The sequence below is a fragment of the Hipposideros armiger genome, unplaced genomic scaffold (genome assembly GCF_001890085.2).
Source record: "Hipposideros armiger isolate ML-2016 unplaced genomic scaffold, ASM189008v1 scaffold_15, whole genome shotgun sequence".
Lineage (NCBI taxonomy): Eukaryota > Metazoa > Chordata > Mammalia > Chiroptera > Hipposideridae > Hipposideros > Hipposideros armiger.
In genome coordinates, this window is record NW_017731365.1 from 4,840,393 (window position 1) to 4,857,250 (window position 16,858).

At 50.3% G+C, this 16,858-nt stretch overlaps 1 protein-coding gene across 1 annotated transcript; it reads left to right on the plus strand.

Moving 5' to 3' along the window:
* The first annotated feature begins 11,322 nt into the window (after positions 1 to 11,322).
* Positions 11,323 to 13,454, plus strand: DDIT4 (DNA damage inducible transcript 4). Its single transcript, XM_019624202.1, has 3 exons — positions 11,323 to 11,474; positions 11,603 to 11,850; positions 12,121 to 13,454. Exons 2-3 carry the CDS (start codon positions 11,664 to 11,666, stop codon positions 12,612 to 12,614), a joined length of 681 nt encoding a protein of 226 aa, XP_019479747.1. The 5' UTR covers positions 11,323 to 11,474; positions 11,603 to 11,663; the 3' UTR covers positions 12,615 to 13,454.
* Positions 13,455 to 16,858: the final 3,404 nt, after the last annotated feature.

Consider the following 16,858-nt stretch of genomic DNA (forward strand, 5'->3'; position numbering starts at 1 on the left):
TACATAGTTTTTACAATATTATTGACTATATTCTCCATACTATATTTCACATCCCCATGACTATTTTGTCACTACAAATTGTACTTCCTAATCCCTTCACTTTTCTCACCCATCCCCAAACCCCTTCCCCTCTAGCAACCATCAGTTTGTTCTCTGTATCTGAGTCTATTTCTGTTTGCAACTTGTTCTTTTTACCTGACAATATATCTTGGACATCTTTCCAAAATCTACCTCACTCTTTTTAACACCCACATAATATTCCATGATTTGGACCTACTGTAATTTATGTCACCATTCTCCTGCCATAGACACTTAGGTGGTTTTCAGTTTTTGCAATCACCATCTAATTGGTTCCCTGCCTCAGGTCTCAAACCTCCAATCTATCCTCCACACAACTGCTCAATGCCAATACCCAATCTGACTATCATTCCTCGCTAACCACCTTCCTTGAGTTAGGGTTATTCCCTAGATGTCTTATCTTCCTCCTGGATCTTAAGCTCCTCAAGACAGGTTGTTTGCCTAGGAGCTCCTGGCAACAAGCACGCTAGGCCTGTCAATTTTGCAGTTTTGGGGCCAACCTCAGTGCTGCCCTAGGGAAATGTAAGGAGGTTCTCAGGCCACGTGAATACTCATTCTTTTCACATGTATTTATTGGGAACTCTGTGGGCCTGGCTTGTGCAGGGTACTGGAGACTCAGGATGAAACAAATATAGACCTTGGCTGGCCTCCTGGAGCTTACAGTTAGTGGGAAAAGCAGGCTTTGGACACCCACAGAGATAAACACATGGATAATTACATATGGACTGAGTGCTTTGAAAGGAAACAACAGAGGAGAAGGAAGGATGGGGCCACCAAGGAAGGCCTCTCTGAAGAGGTAATGAGGTAGAGTGGACAGAGGGCCAGTGCAAACCAGCAGACCATGGGATCTGGTTCCCATTCTGGCCACTCTGAACATTTCCCTTTTAGCCTTCTCATCTGACAAGAAGGGAAATCCCCCTTTCAACTTTCTGTGACAATATATGCTATTAGAGTTCAGGGGAAGCAGAGTTCCCCATTGCCTGGGAGGGGTCAAAGGAGATGTCTCACTGATTTCACATTGAACTTGGGTCACATATGGGCCCTAGTTCCCTTCAATGCTGGGCCAAGTATTTGTTGAGCATACACCATACATATCTAACATATAGAAGCGGGTGTATGTGTGTATGTATGTATGGGTGTTGGGAGTTGTGTGGGTGCTTAAAGATTTAAAATAGGTGACTTCTGAAGGAGTTTACAGTCTGATGGGACATCAGACCCAGAATAGAATCATTTCAACATACAATTTCAAGTGAGAAGAGAGCAACTCATCCGCAACTATGGGAACTGAGCACGGGCTTCAAACTCAAGCAGGTCTGGGCGGGACTTCCTGCCCTGCACTCCCGGGCAGGGGAACATGGAGCTTCCCAAGTGTGTTGAAAGAGGGCTCCTGGAGGGCCCTGTGCTTCAGACGAGCTTGGAGTGTGAGTTAGAACTAGAAGGGTATCTGGGAAGAATCATCACTGTGAGGATGGGAGCAAGTGGGAAGGGAAAAAACACTTAAGACCACAAAGGAAAGGCATCTCACAGGGCACAGGGAACCTGGGTGAAGTCAATTATGTCAGTGTTGAAAGAAAAATCCAATAAAAAAGAGTTTAAGGAGGGTAAGCAACCTCCATTCTCCTCCCAGGGCCAAGGGTTTTATGCCCCAGAGAGGGCACCAGATGGAAGAAGACAGAAATCTGCTGTTACTTCTGCCAGCCTCACTTCTGGGTCAATGTGTGTGTTTCTCTTTAACCTGATTAAAAATACTGTAAATTATATGCTTATCCTTTGTTGATGTCCTCTTTATGATCCACTGTACATAGCTGTATATATTTTGCACATCTACATACAAATTACTGTGCAAAGTTGTATACACAAAGCTATGCATACTGTACTTTATGGAAAATTTAAGAGCGGTTCAGAGGTAATTAGAACCATATGTGATCTTCACCTTCTGGGCTGTGGAGGGAGATGAATCTAGAGATAGGCAAGGGTCTGCCCTGGAGGCTTGGTGGGCCAAAGTAAGGAGCCAGGCTTGCATTAAAGACAATGGGGAGCTATTAAAAGGCTCTGAGAAGGAGGTCCTAGGGAGGCTGTGCAAAGGTACAATCAATAGAAAGTTCCAGGCTCTCCTTTTCTCTACTTAAGAAAACAGTTGTGGGGGCGGCTGGTTGGCTCAGTTGGTTAGAGCACGTGCTCTTAACAACAAGGTTGCCGGTTCGATTCCTGCATGGGATGGTGGGCTGTGGCCTCCCCCCACCATCACCACAAATAGACTGAAAACAGCGACTGGACTTGGAGCTGAGCCCTCCACAACTAGATTGAAACAGCTACTTGACTTGGAGCTGATGGGTCCTGGAAAAACTCACTGTTCCCCAATAAGGTTTAAAAAAAAAAAGAAAAAGAAAAACAGTTGTCTCCACAATCACAGCAGTAAATCCCAAACCAGTTCTGTCCATAACACATCTCTGCCTCAGTTTCTCCAACTGTAAAGGAAAGCCTGCCATAGTGTTGGACTGCAGGACCACAAAGTCATCTTTGGCAAGCAATGTAGCCCAGGGGCTGAGGGGGCTTTAGGTCAACCTCAGCAAACCCCAGTGGCACTGTTGACAAATCTGAATGTCATTCATTGCCTCCAGGGCTGACCAGCTCTGGAATTGGTGCATCAGGGTGAGGATCCTGTTCTTTGGGGAAAGAGCTTGGTGAAGCTTCTGCAAGCCTATTGATGTCCATCTTTCCAGGGCCAGAGACTCTTAAAACTCCCTGGGAAAGTGAGGCAACATGCCTCATTGTGCAGCCCTCAGCAAATGCAGCAGCTGCATCAAGTGCTGAAGAAAAGCTCCCATAATAACCATGTGTGATAATATAAAGATAACGAGGTAAATAGGTATGTAGGTCAGCTCAAAAATAGCCACCCACCCGTTTGGCCTGGGTAACCATTTGCACCAAGTGGGTACAAAGGGTTTTCTTCCTTCCCCTTGCAGGCTGAGCTTCCCTGCTTTTTTCAAGGCTGTCTTAAATAGACGTCCCTTCCTGCACTAGTTGGAGGTGGCCTGGGCAGTTCTGGCAGGGAGCCCTGCCGCGGCAGGCACAATTCCCTGCACTCCCTCCACCAAGCAAATCCTGGGTCAGAGAGCACGAGGGCTTGCCCTCTCTGACGTGGGTTCTTGGGGCTAAGTCAAGGTTTAGGGTGGTGACTCACAGACACTCCCCCGCCCACCCCCATAAGGTTTTGCATGCACCCAGGAGGCCTCCCCCACCCCAACAGAGACTGCTTTGTTAGCAGACTCGGTCCCAGGAGAGTTACAGCCTCAGGGTTGTGAGAGCCTCCGCAGCCTCTCTCTCCTTCCCCCCTTCCCCCTCTTTTGCCTTCACTCGAAAGGCGCCGGCCCCTCCGCCCTGCCCCCACCCAGCAGCCCGGCGACCGAAGCGCTGAGCTCAGCATCTCTGAGTCCCACTGCCTTCCTCCCGGACGGTGGGAGGAGTCTCCTTCCTCCCACGAGTGGGCGGGGCTGGAGTAGTCCCGCCCTTCGCCGTTCCACTCTCCCTCCATCGTCCTGTTCCTAGACAAACGTTCTCCAAGTCACGTTCCCACTATCCTACCCCCACCATAGGGGGTCCGCGGAGACGGAAAACCCTGCCCCCAAGTCAGCTGCTCGGCATCTGTCACCTCCACGGCCGGGCTCCCCTGAGGTCGCACCTCAGCGAGGAAGGGGTGGAGAAGGATGGGGAGGAGTAGAGGGTCTTCCCTTCCCCTATCCCGGCTGGTCCCGCTGCAGACGTCGGGGAAGTCCGTTCTGCTCTCGTGTACACCTCTTCCCAGAGCAGAATCCAGAAATCTAGAATTTGTGTGTGTGTGTGTGTGTGTGTGTGTGTGTGTGTGTGTGTGTGTGTGTTTCTCTCTGCGTTTGTTTTTTAAGTAAAAAAGACTCAGCAGTGGCTCCTGGATTCCAATGCCGAGGTCTGCCTTTTGTGGGTTACAAATTGGACACTTGGGGACAGGGAAAGATCCCTCTTTTGGAGCACCATTTCCCAAACTGGCCTTCCTAGAGGAGACCAGAGTTCTCATATACCTGGAGTGGGGGAAATGTGGTGACAGAATCACTGTCATTTCTGGGCCTGTGGATGTCTAGCTAAAGGGAAACCCCTTGGGCTGTCTTGCCAATGAGTCAGCACTGTCCGGCCCTGTTTAATTCTGCAGGGGGAGGAAGAACCTTATCAGACAAAACAAGGGCCGACCCAGAAGAGAAAGTTTTTTGTCAACGACTCCAGATGCTCACTCTACCTCTTCTACACTACCCCTCCCCCACATGTGCTAACCCCCTTTCCAGCCACACAGTCCTTTAGGCTCACAACTAAGAGAGTCAGTGCCTTGGAATCAAGGAAATGAGCCTAGATCCAGAGTTATGGCTCCAGCCTACTGACTGACACGTGGCCTTAGGCAAGTGACTTATCTGAGCCTCAGTTTTCTTATCTGTAAAATGACACTGATGAGGTCTGGTCTGCCTACACTGCACAAATATTAGCTACTTTTATTGACAGAGTTATGAAAATAGTAAAGGGATAGGGTAGTGTTTTTAAACCATAAAGAGCTCCAGAAAGGTGAAAAATCTTTTTGAGAAGGTAGCAAAGTTGCCAGGTGAAGCTAATAGAAAAAGGCCCCGGGGATGCAGACCCTGGGCAGCTGCCTTTTGCATAAGCCCGAGTTTCCCAAGCCTTTGGCTACTAAGGGCACTAGAGATAAAAAAACACACTTCACAGTGAGGTTAGAGACTTGGCAGAGGGGTGAGGAAATGGTTGCGTGCCTGGGAAAAGAAAGTTCCTGGGGACTGAGTGAGGCCTGACTGCTGGGAGAGTAACAGATCATAGGCACCTCACAGGGCTCCCAGCCCTCCAGCTCAGTTCCTTGTCCATAAAGTGTGGAGGGGTGTTTGTGTGTGTGTGTGTGTGGGGGGGTGCTCTCCCAGGGCCTGCTGGCCCTAACATTAAAAGATGTTAAGTTTCATTTCACTGACTGAATAATCCTGACCAGTGAAAGGACCGACAACTCTCTGCTGAGCGCTCTAATCCAGCCCTACTCACCACAGCTCACTGGGGTACCCAAGAGGCTGGATAGCCTTCCTGGTCTTTCTTCTTTGGAAAACAAACAAACAAAAGATCTCATTTTGCTGTCCAGGCCCACTGTAGCAGCTCCTGATTATCCTTGTCATTCCCCCTTCCCCCACCCATCCCCAGCTTGATGAACAAAGCTCACAGACCCTGCCTCCCCCTTTGATATACGGCAATTGGAAACCCTCAAAAGGCAAGAACAGTGAAAGGGCTGGAACTGGAACGTCTGTTTCTACCTTCCCTGGCAGGCCTCCTCCAGATGGTTCCCCCCCTTACAGGCCAGGCCTGGGCTTTTTAGCAAAGCAGCTCCCTGGAACGCATCATGATTTCTCTTCCCTTTGCTATTATGCTTTGGAGGTTGAAAAGGTCTTTGAGATTCTCTAGGTCTGGGTTTTCAAAACCAGGGTATGAAAATCCCAACACTGCATGAAACCACAGGATAATTGTAGTGTATTTTTTGAAAATTATTATTAAAAGGATCTAAACATTTTTTTAACTAAAAATTTAACTTAAGTAAAAGTTAAGTTTTAACTAGTAATTTAAAAGTTTGCCACTAAAATTAACACAGATAAAAATGTAAAAATAGAATGCAAGATTGCATTATTTGTAATAAAAACACTGAACTTCAAAGACATGTTTATGCTTCCTAGAGGCTGCTTCCAGCCACAGCGCAGAACACTGTTCACCTTTAGTGGCCACATAGCCTGAATTCAGGTCAGCAGATTCCTTTCCTCTCACGGCCTGGGCTTGCCATTTAGCTTAAGCTTCAGGTTCTAACTGGAGAAGTGTTGCCTCCTCCCTCCACTTGTCTGTTTTCTTTCCTCAAAAGGGTTCAGAAGCCAGGGTGGGAGAGGGATCCTGGGAATCTGACTGAAAGCTGGCCTTGGAGCAGATAGGATTTCTTCCTGAGAGGCAGTGGGGTGGGTTAGTGAGAAAAGAAATGATGCCTCGGAATCTGGCTGGGTCCCTAGGACAACTCACTTGACCACTCTGGTTGCGTGGGAAAGGAGGTGGGTACCAGTGGAAGTCTGGTAGGCCTCTGCTTTTCACTGCGCTGGCTAGGGTTAATGGAGATCTGTCAGGGTCCTAAGGCTACTCTCCTAGCTCTTGAAACCCCATTCTTTTTCATGGTGGTTTATCATGCCACCCCTTTGTGGGGTTCCCACTGCCCTTGCCCTGTACCCAGAGGATATAACTTGTGAAACCTAGGAGCCCAGCAGAGCGGGTGGGCTGTGAGCTCACCATTATCACATGTGGGCCTAAGTCTTCACAGGTGCATGCCATCTCACCAGCCCCTAACCCACCCCCAAACCACAAGGAGGCCCCTTTAATAGGCTGGGGAGCCAATCCAGCATTCTTTTCAGAACCTGTCTTTCTTTCTGGGAGATCAGCAGACATCTCAACTAAAGAAGAGCATCAGGACAGACTGAAGAGCTTTTGTACAAAACGGACCTACCCAGTCCTACCAAATCAGAATGGGGGTTAGGGAGAATGAGAATCTATGGTTTACAAGTTCCTCAGATATTTCCAATTAGCCCAATTGATGGAAGGCTCACTCTGGGCCTCAGCTTCCTAATCTGTAGAGTGGCACTATATTCATTCCTCAGGGTGTAAGTAGATAATACATTTTAAAAGCTTCTTTGAAAGGCTGCACAATACAATGTATGGTTAGTATATTCATTTCGAAAAGTAGCTTCATTTGCAAAAAGACTCCCCACTGAGTTTTTAATTCTCCCTCCAATAGCACAACAAAAATCCTACCAGAAGCCCTGAGCTGTCAAAAGCTTTCTCAGCACTCCAAGTAAACCAGGTGCACTTATAATCTTGCTGTTCTGACCAAGCTGTTGGTTGTTTTTCAAGTAAAAAAGCCATAGATGTCCTGGGAACACTTTTGCTGGCTTCTTTGTTCCATTCGTACCACCACTCCACCCTCCTCCATCACTCTTACCCACTGGCTTCTCCTGCCACCTCCACTCTTGTTGAGAAGTTTCCAGAGGGCTGTGGAGACGCCCCAAGCAGAGCCTGCAGGCAAGCTGGCTGGCCTTCAGGGGTCACCATAATGAATTCTGGGGTTCCCAGTATCACACCCCCACTCCAAGATCTGGTTTAACTCCCCAAACTCGACTGGGGCAACTCGCCAGACTCAGGCCCTGGGACAGGCCCTGGGAACCGGTGCACAGGACAGAAACCGCCTGAACAGGGAGGGGCAGGTGGCCAGGCATGAGTGCTCATTGACTTTAAATTGCAGGCTGCAGCGGGTCCCACGGGAATGGAGCAGAGCCCAGGAAGAGGCAGCATCTGCATGGTCAGGGCTCTGGCCACCACAGAGGGCATGGAGTCTGGTTACAAACTCCAGGGTCCTGAGTCACCTGAGACATGACACTAGCTCACTCCTACTCAGAGTTCAGCCAGTCTCCCCATCAGGGTTGTCTTCATACAGATTCCATGTTGCACATTGTGTCTATGTGACCAGTGCTCCCTGGAGCACAATTCTGCAGAAGATATATGTAAATGCACAGACTCTAATAGGAATGATACCCTCTGGAGTTGTGCAAAGGGTAGCCTTACTTCCTCCAACAAGGGAATATAAAATTCAAAAGTATTTTGAGGGTAGTGACTGTTTGATAGGTTTGGGGATCTCGATGTGTCAGAATTAGATAGAGGTGGTAGTTGCACAACATTGTGAATACACTAGGTGTCACTGAATTGTTCACTTTTAAATGGTTTTATATGTTAGTTTCATCACGAATTTTTAAAAGCATTTTGAGGCACTTGAAGGTAAAGTACTAACTGCATTAAAAGACAACCCACAAGTCAGCCATCTGCACAATATCACCTCTCTCCCCAGCTTCCTGGGGTTGCTGACAATATTCCAACCAGAAGAATTAGGTTGCCTTAGAAGCCCCACTTTCAGAACTGAGCTGATGAGGAAGGGATATGTTCAGATACGTCCAAGACTTTAGCAGCACTTGAAAGAAAGGAGATAGAAATGTAGCACTGAGGTCTGCTGAAGGCCCATCCCAAAGGCCCACCTAGATGCTGGGAATCCAGGTGTAGGTCGGCAATTGTGGGAAAATCCCCTTCCTGTTTTATCCAGCCATCCATTAATCCATTCATTCATTTGTTCACCCAAGAAGTATTTACTAAACCTATGTGCTGGCACTGGAAGTTAAGAGGAGTCGACTACCACCTTTAAGAAGCTCATAGTCCAGTGGGAAGATAAAAGTGGAAACAATTATTATTATTATTATTTAAAGTGGAAATTATTAACAGGGATATGCACGCGGTGCAAGGATGACCTGAGGACTGGCACCTGTGGGATGGAAGGCTGTGGTAGGGGTGTGGTGGAAGGCTCCCAGGAGGAAAGGATGACAGAGCTCGATCTCCAAGGCTGCTGCTGGTGGGAACATGTCCAGGTAAGTCTAACTTGCAGCCAGCCTAGGCCCAAGAAGAGTAGGAGGAGGAGAAAAACATACCAAATGCAAGGTTTATAGGATCTCTGAGGGCTCTGAAGAAGCCTGGCTCAGAGGCCAGGAGATGGAGCTGCCTCCTCCCAGGAGCATGTTTTGGGGGTTCCCCACCCCATTTGCTTCAATGCAGGGAAGGGTAGTAACAAAGTTTTTACATATCCAGGTGAAAGGGATCCTACTTTTCACCTCACAGGATGAACCAAGACCCTTCACCCTGGCTCCTGAGAGGGGCTAACAAGAAATTCCCCAGGTCCAACAGTTCTCCTGCCAGACAATGGTATTGGGCTTTGTCCCCTCCTTCACAGGGGTGAAGAGTGTCAGTGGGGAAGCCATTTAGAGTTCTCTCCCCACACCCCTGCAGGCTTTTAGCCAGGCCTCCTTGCAGGTGGTTTTTGACTCTGTACTCCACTCCCTTCCACTTTGGGGAAAATGCTCCAGGGTGAAGACCACCTTTTTTTCACCACTCTTTAAAAACACAATGAGGCAACAACCTATATGGATTTTTGAAAAAAACCAAAATTATTTAGTGGCCATTAACACAGTCCTTCCCATGTGGGAAAAGCTGTTTTATTCACAGAATGAGACAGTGAATGAAAAAAGGTGCTTAGCACACTGCTTCCATGATGGAGTATGTTGAAAGAATGATTTCTAGTAAACTGATCTTACCAAACTGGCTCCGAATTCTTTTGCTTATGAAGATTCCCTTTTAAAAAAAAAAAATCTCTATTTTTCTTAGTGTTCCACAGTTTTCTGAAATAATTCTTTTGTTTTTTTTCTGAGAGAGAGAGAGAGAGAGAGAGAGAGAGAGAGAGAGAGAGAGAGAGAGAGAGAGAGAAGAAAAATACCCAAAGTCTCAAGAAGAAAAAAATACTCCTGCTGTCTCAGGAGTCCCCAGCCCAGTGAAAGAAGTGAATGGTCCTCTGATTAATTCCCTGACCTTCTTTCCTGGGTGACAGAAAGACACACCCATACAGGTCACCCCCCCCCCCCCAACTCTCTTTCCCATTTCAGCACAGGGTGATCTCAAGAGGATGTCATCTATCTCCAGCCCTCCAAGCACTTCACCTAACTGCTCTGAACTGGTGTGTTAAGGCTCCCAGCAAGTGACAGGGGTTTGGAGAATAGGAAAAAGCCTGTGTTCAGGCCTTGCAAGCCCCAGAGGTTGAGACTATTTTATTCTGCTGTAGTCTTTAAGATATCTCCTGATCTGAGTCCCCTAATTTATTTTTTATACATAAATTTGTCCCCAGAGGTGGTTTCCCATCTGGAAAATGGGGGTGGGGTGCAGGGCTTGAATTCCGGTCCTTCCCAGTTCTAAGTCTCGATTTGCCTGGATGGCCCAAGTCAGCCTTTTTTTTTTAATGGTGTTGGGGGTGGGGATGGCAGTGGCCCGACCTCTCCATCAAGAGTCATCAGTCACTGCTGCAATCCTGCCCCGAGGAGGCCTGGCCCACCTGTCGGATCTGGTTAGGCTCCCGCCCCGGGGCGGGAGCATCTGATGTAAGTTTGTTTTCCCCTTCTATCAGGATCCCTTGTCCCAGATTGATAAACGTTTCAAGAAATAAAGGTCGAGTCGGTCCAAACCACCTCCCATCCTCAGTAATCACTGTCTGTCTCCGAGCAACGCCATCAGGCCAGATTTCCTGTGGCCCCGCCTGAATGACGAAACAGAGGATGGCCACTGCACTCCCGGGCTTTTCCGGAGATCTAGGTTCTCGGTCCTGATGCAACTCTTCGGGTCTTTTACACAAAGCGCTGTAGCAATGGGCGCTAGGACCCGGCGGACGCCCGGGGGCTGTCGGCCGTAGCGGGCCGGAGAGTCAGTCACCAACCACCGCGGACATCTGTAGGGACGGCGGTTGGGTCAGTGTGTCCATTTGTTGTGAATCCCTTTTCTCAGCCCCCCAGGACCAGGTGCTAGGAACCCAAGCCCATCGACACTCCTGTAACCACCCTCCCCAAACCTTCTCCTGGGGAGCAGTTGGGAGGTGGAAGCGGACACAGTTTGGGGGTCAGGTGCATATGGGGCGCCCACCCCCTCATTAACCCATCCCCTGGGAATGTAGAGTAACAGGCAGGTGGGCAGGTGGGCTGCTGGGAAAAGGGAGCTCAGTGCCCAGATCTGCCCAGTCTATGGACCCCAACCCCAATATCCAGACCCTTCGTAGGCCAGGGTTAGTACGTGGTACGTGCGCGAGGGCCCGAAGGCTTAACGTTTGCTCTCCGCGCGGCCGTCCCACGGGCATTCACCCGTGGGCCAAGTTGTGCCCTTAGCTCGCAGGCTCCCAGACGCTGGAGGCAACCGTTTTCTCTGCCCACCGCCCCCTCAAGTTCTCGGGCCTCTCCCCCGGTGCGGTCATGGGCTACCCCCTCCCCCAGCAACACGACCCTATAATAAACAAGTCTTTCCTTGATCCTCCCCTGCCGCGAGCGCCCTCGGGGACCTTGGCAGCTGCAGCCGCGGCGGATCCCTTCCAGAAAGGAGGCGTGGCCACGGCTGGAGTTCAGCGGGGAGCGTTCTGGGGCTCAACGGGGGCGGGGCTAGACCGCTGTCACCGGGCAGGAGAGAACGTTGCGAACGTGCGCCAGGAACCCATTGGCCAAGGCGGGCCACACTCCCGGGTCTGGATTGGGCTGTGGCGCTAAGGGGGCGTGGCTTCTCCGTACTAGTCCTTATAGGTCTCACCGCGCTGGTGCTGGGGACCGCGGCAGGCCTAGGGGGAGGTGTGGGTGGTTGTAAGGGACAAGCCTGGGCAGCGCTCGAAGGTTGGCACCAGTTCGCGCACCCATTCAAGCGGCACTTGTCTCAGCAGTTCTCGCTGACCGCGCTAGCTGGTGAGTGTCCTTTCTGTTGTGCTGATCCCTGCGCGGGGAGGCCTCAGCCGTACGCGTCCTAGCGTTCGCAGTCTTGTCCAGCCCCCAGACTGACGCCAGGTTGGTACCCCTCTTCTCTTGTCTTACAGCGTCTTCTTGCGCGCTCGCACCCTGAGCTCCTCTGCAAACGTTCTCGTGTGTATCCTCACCATGCCTAGTCTTTGGGATCGCTTCTCGTCGTCCTCCTCCTCATCCCGAACCCCCACCTCAGATCAGCCGCCGCGCTCAGCCTGGGGGTCGGTGGCCCGAGAAGAGGGCCTCGGCCGCTGCGCGAGCCTGGAGAGCTCGGACTGCGAGTCCCTGGACAGCAGCAACAGTGGCTTTGGCCCGGAGGAAGGTAAGCCGTGGACTGGGGCCGGACGCGACTCGGGGGCCGGGGAGGTGAGAGGAGCGCCGCGCTGGAAAGAATCAGAACCACCTTGGGCTTCCTATTCCGTCAGAACCCAGATTGCGGAGGGGTGAAGGGAGGGGAATTGGAGTGCAGAGCCACTAGTGTGGGGCGGAAACTGAGGCACGGAGTGGGAAGGAGTGCTGGTTTCTTAGCGAAACAGCATCTTTCCCTTTTGGAGCTGCTCTTACACGCTCCCTTGTGTGCTCTCCCTTCCAGACTGTGCATACCTGGATGGGGTGTCCCTGCCCGACTTCGAGCTGCTCAGCGACCCTGAGGACGAGCACCTGTGTGCCAACCTGATGCAGCTGCTGCAGGAGAACCTGGCCCAGGCGCGGCTGGGCTCGCGGCGCCCCGCGCGCCTGCTGATGCCCGGCCAGCTGGTGAGCCAGGTGGGCAAAGAACTACTGCGCCTGGCCTACAGCGAGCCGTGCGGCCTGCGGGGGGCGCTGCTGGACGTCTGCGTAGAGCAGGGCAAGAGCTGCCACAGCGTTGGCCAGCTGGCCCTGGACCCCAGCCTGGTGCCCACTTTCCAGCTGACCCTCGTGCTGCGCCTGGACTCACGCCTCTGGCCCAAGATCCAGGGGCTGTTTAGTTCTGCCAACTCTCCCTTCGTCCCTGGCTTCAGCCAGTCTCTGACACTGAGCACTGGCTTCCGAGTCATCAAAAAGAAGCTGTACAGCTCCGAACAGCTGCTCATTGAAGAGTGTTAAACTTGGGCCTGGGGGGCTGGCACTGCCCCCACGACAGAGACAATTGAACTGTTGGGGTGGACATTGGCAGGCAGGAGCTGAGGGGCTGAGGCCTGTCCTTAGATAACTGACCACAGCCACCTGAGGAGATGGGGAAAGTGTTTTCTGGGAAACTCACTGAGTTGTGTGCAGGTGGCTTCCCGTTGGGGGCACACACTTGCCCCTCAGTACTGTAGCATGAAACAAAGGTTTAGGGGCCAACCAGGCTTCTGGCTGGATGTGTATGTAGCATGTACCTTATTATTTTTATTGTTACTGACAGTTAAGACAACAGTGGTGTGATAGCCAGGACAGCAGCTGGGCTGCACTGGCCTCTGCAAGCAGGTGTGTGCTCCTGGTAGCTGGCCCTGGTGGGAGGGGGGAGGTCATCGAGGTGTTTTGTGTATCTCATGGTCTGAAGGGGCCAAATGTGTGTGTTCTTTGATTTTTGCATCTTTTTTTTTTGATAGGAGCTTCACTACTGACCTATTCTAGGCAGCTATCTTACAGACGCATGAATGTAAGAGCAGGAAGGGGTGGGTGTTGGGATCACTTGGGGGATCTTTGACACTTGAAGAGAAAATACACCTGAGAGCTGCGTTTGGCCCATCCCCTGCTGTGTACTGAAGAGTTTATCTGTGAGGGGTGGGGCTGACTGGGGTTGGGGCTGGAACCCCTCCCCTAGAGGAGTGCCATCTGGGTCTTCCATCTAGAACTGTTTACATGAAGATACTCGCTGTTCATGAATACACTTGATGTTCAAGTATTAAGACCTATGCAATATTTTTTACTTTTCTAATAAAAAAAATGTTTATTAAAATGGTTGAGTCTCTCATTAGTTACAGGAAATAAAAGGGAGTGGGATGGGTGCTCCCTTTTGGGTGTCAGATTCAGTTCCACCTGTGTTTCTCTGTCCCTTTCCGGGGCTGCCTGCCAGACTGGTAATGGAGGTATGTGGACTGTGTGCCATCTCTGCTAAGAATCCTGGCTCCCTTGGCTCTGCTGGCTGAGGCTACCAGGGGAAAGCACTGGAAAGCAGTGGAAGGTGAGAAGTGAGTCAGACCTCCCACAGAGCTAGAGTCTCAGTAGGGAGAACTCACCTGGCTGCCCTGGATTAGGAGGCTCAGGTACAAGGGTTTCCTAAACCCAAGGTCCTTACAGGCACTGAAAAGACTGCAAGAGATTTTTTGTTTGTTTTTCTGTGGCTAAAAGTTCTATTCTGCAGTCATGGAAATTACAAATTTTATCTTCAGATATAAAAAGGCTAAAGAGCAGGATCACCAAGAAATGGATTTTGAAAAAGACTACTTCCTTCAAGCCTTTCTTCCTTCAAGCCTTTTACAGGGAGGAGCATGACCTGCCGCTGGGAGGGATGGCCCAGGCCGGTGGCAAAATGTACGACACACAGACACGAATGGACATGGAGGTGAAGGAAGGAAGGAGTGAGGGCTTAGAGAGGAAGAGGGCTGCAGGCCTGTCTTCATTAGTGCCCTGGGTGACCTGGAATCATTGCACTCTCTGAGTCCCCATTTCCTTTTCAGTAAAATTGGGGTTGGGTCAGATGAAAGCTAAGGCTCTTCCAACTTCTTCCCTGTGACTGTTGGGTAGTCTTCTCACACGAGACTTTGGAGAGTTCTCTCCCTTGTTTTTCTTCCTGGTCCCAGATAGGCCTTGTTTGCCCTACTGTAAAACAGTAGTTCTTTCACTTGACTGTGTAGTCAAATCTCTTGAGCTCCCAGTTAAAACACAGGTCCCTGGACACTGGTGGAGATTCTGGCTGAGTGCGTTTGGAGCAGGGCCCACGAATCTGTATTTTCATCAGGGCTTCTGACACAGGGTCTTGAACTTTGGGATGGTTTAGATGACTCGCATCTCTTCGGTAGAACTGAGTGACTTGTTCCCCAAAATGAATGACCTTGGGTTAGAACTAGATTTTAAAATGGTGATAGCAAATGAGAAGGTGCCCAGAGCAGTTTTAGAAGAACCCACACACTGATTTTCTGAGCACATCCTCCTAATAGCTACCCTGTGAGGGGTGGGTCAGGCAGGGGTTTGTAATGTTTTACAGATTAGTAAACAGAGGCCCAAGCTCTTGAATGACCATCTTCTGACCATGCCTGACCTTGTCCACTCAGCCCTTCAGGGTGGGAGCTGGAAGAAAAGCAGGCTCAGCATTCGGGTGGGGGCTGAGGGTAATCCCCAGGAGATGAGATTGGCACCAATGTTCCCCTGGCCGCAAAAGAGGAGCAAGGAAAACAACTGTATATAGCTCCAGAACAGAGTCCTGTTGGTGTTTGGAGGCTGGATGGTACAGTAAGTATTAACCCCTTTCCAGGACCAGGAGGGAGCCAACATACTGGGCTTCTTTTCTTAGATGGTCAGACTGTGGCTGGAGGAAAGCTTGGGTTCCCAAGAAAGCTCAACTGAGACACCCTCTCCTGAAGCCAGAAGGGATTTTCTCACCCTCACAGGGCTTGAAAAATCCCACAAGCAGGACAGATGGGCCCCTGGGTGGGAGCTCTTAGATCTCCTAAGATGCAGCAGAGAGCTTTCCCCAGACATGGGGGCAATGTTTGAAGAGAATATGAGGCAGGCTCCTTTGTTGTTAAGACTGAAACCCAACTTTGGAAAATGTTTTCAGAAATTGTTCTATTTGGCCTGTAAAATTTGTACTGATTACTTCCCTTTGTGGAAGAGTCCCTCCCTGATTTCTGTTTCCCAACTTGTCAGGATACTGCTCTAGAACCTGCACTTGATCTCAATTGTCAGATTCCACTGTCCGCCTCTCAAGACCTTTGGTATTGGGCCCTATTCACTCTCTCCAGGCTGACCGCCCACCACTCCCTATCACTCATCTTCTTGTGGTAGAGGTCAGTGTGGCCTGTCCCCTTCTCTAGCCTCTGACTCTGCTCATTCCAGGGCCCTCCACTAAGACAGTGGGTCCCCTGTCTTGCCTGCAAAGCCTGCCTTTCCTTTAAGACCCAGAGCAAGTTCTAGCCCTTTAATGACTCTCTTCTGCCTCCCCTTGCCTCATCCTTCACAATTGCAGTGTTGAAAACTTAGCCGTTCTCTGATCTCATTGTATGTACTTGTTTTGTATCCACCTAGCTCTGTGGGACTCCCTGGGTTCCCCTCAGGCCTGGCTGTCTGACTGCTTGATCATCCTCCTCTCCTTTGGCTCAGACAACACAAGATTCCCCCCTCAGCCTCAGACTCTCAGGCTAAGGAGAGAGGAGAGCAGGGTAGGAACACTTCGTTGTTGTGTTATGCCTGCTGCCTAGCGGAGAGGAACCCTAAAGGCTGAGGTCCTGGAAGAGAGGTAGTGTCCTTGTGGTTATGGCCACCATGCAGTAGAAATAGTGAAACCTGGGTCTGAATTCTGGTTCAGACATTTCTTAGCCAATCACCTTGAGCATGTCACTTTCAGTTTCCTCATCTGTAAAATGGGGATAATAACAAGGAAGCCAGTGGCTGTGCAAGAGATGGGGGGAGGGCCGGCCGACTGGCTCAGTTGGTTAAGAGCTCACTCAAGAGTTTGAACTCTGAGCAACAGCGGTTCGAGTCCCGGCCTGAGCTGAGCAGCCGCTGAGCTGCCAACAGGTGGCAGGATGGCTCAGCTTTAAAAAAAGAGAGATGGGGGGAGCTGGCTGCGAAGCAAGCATCCTGCATAGTAGGGACCACCTCTGACTTCCTTCCCCTCTGGTCCTGCTTTCCTGTAACATCTTTTCAGAAGTCACCATCTTAACAACAATCATGTCAACATATAACCTTAGTAAATTCTTGTAAAAAATATCATTTGTGGGCAATATACTCCGACAGCTTCACTTCTAAGCTGTATTCTTCTAAGTCTGGAACATATTAAGCACCCTATATAAGGTCCCTTTAATTCCACCTCATGGTTCAGAAGGAAATGCAAAGGCCCAGAGTGGTTCAGTGGGCAGGGCTGCAGGGCTAAGATGGAACCTGTGACCTCCTACCTCCTGGGCCTTCCACTCAGCCCTCCTGGTTCCCCAGATCAGGGTGTCCAGGTCAGCCACATCCTGCTTTTACTGCCAGAGGTGGCCAGCTGCTGCTGGGGCAGCCCAGCGGAAGGCTGAGGAAACATGAGGCACAGAAACCAGGCCGAATTGATAGATTATTACAAGACTCTGTAATTATCCTGAAAGGGGGCTCTTTATGAAGGAATCACAAATTAGAAAACAGCCCAGTAAACCCAGACATGTCCA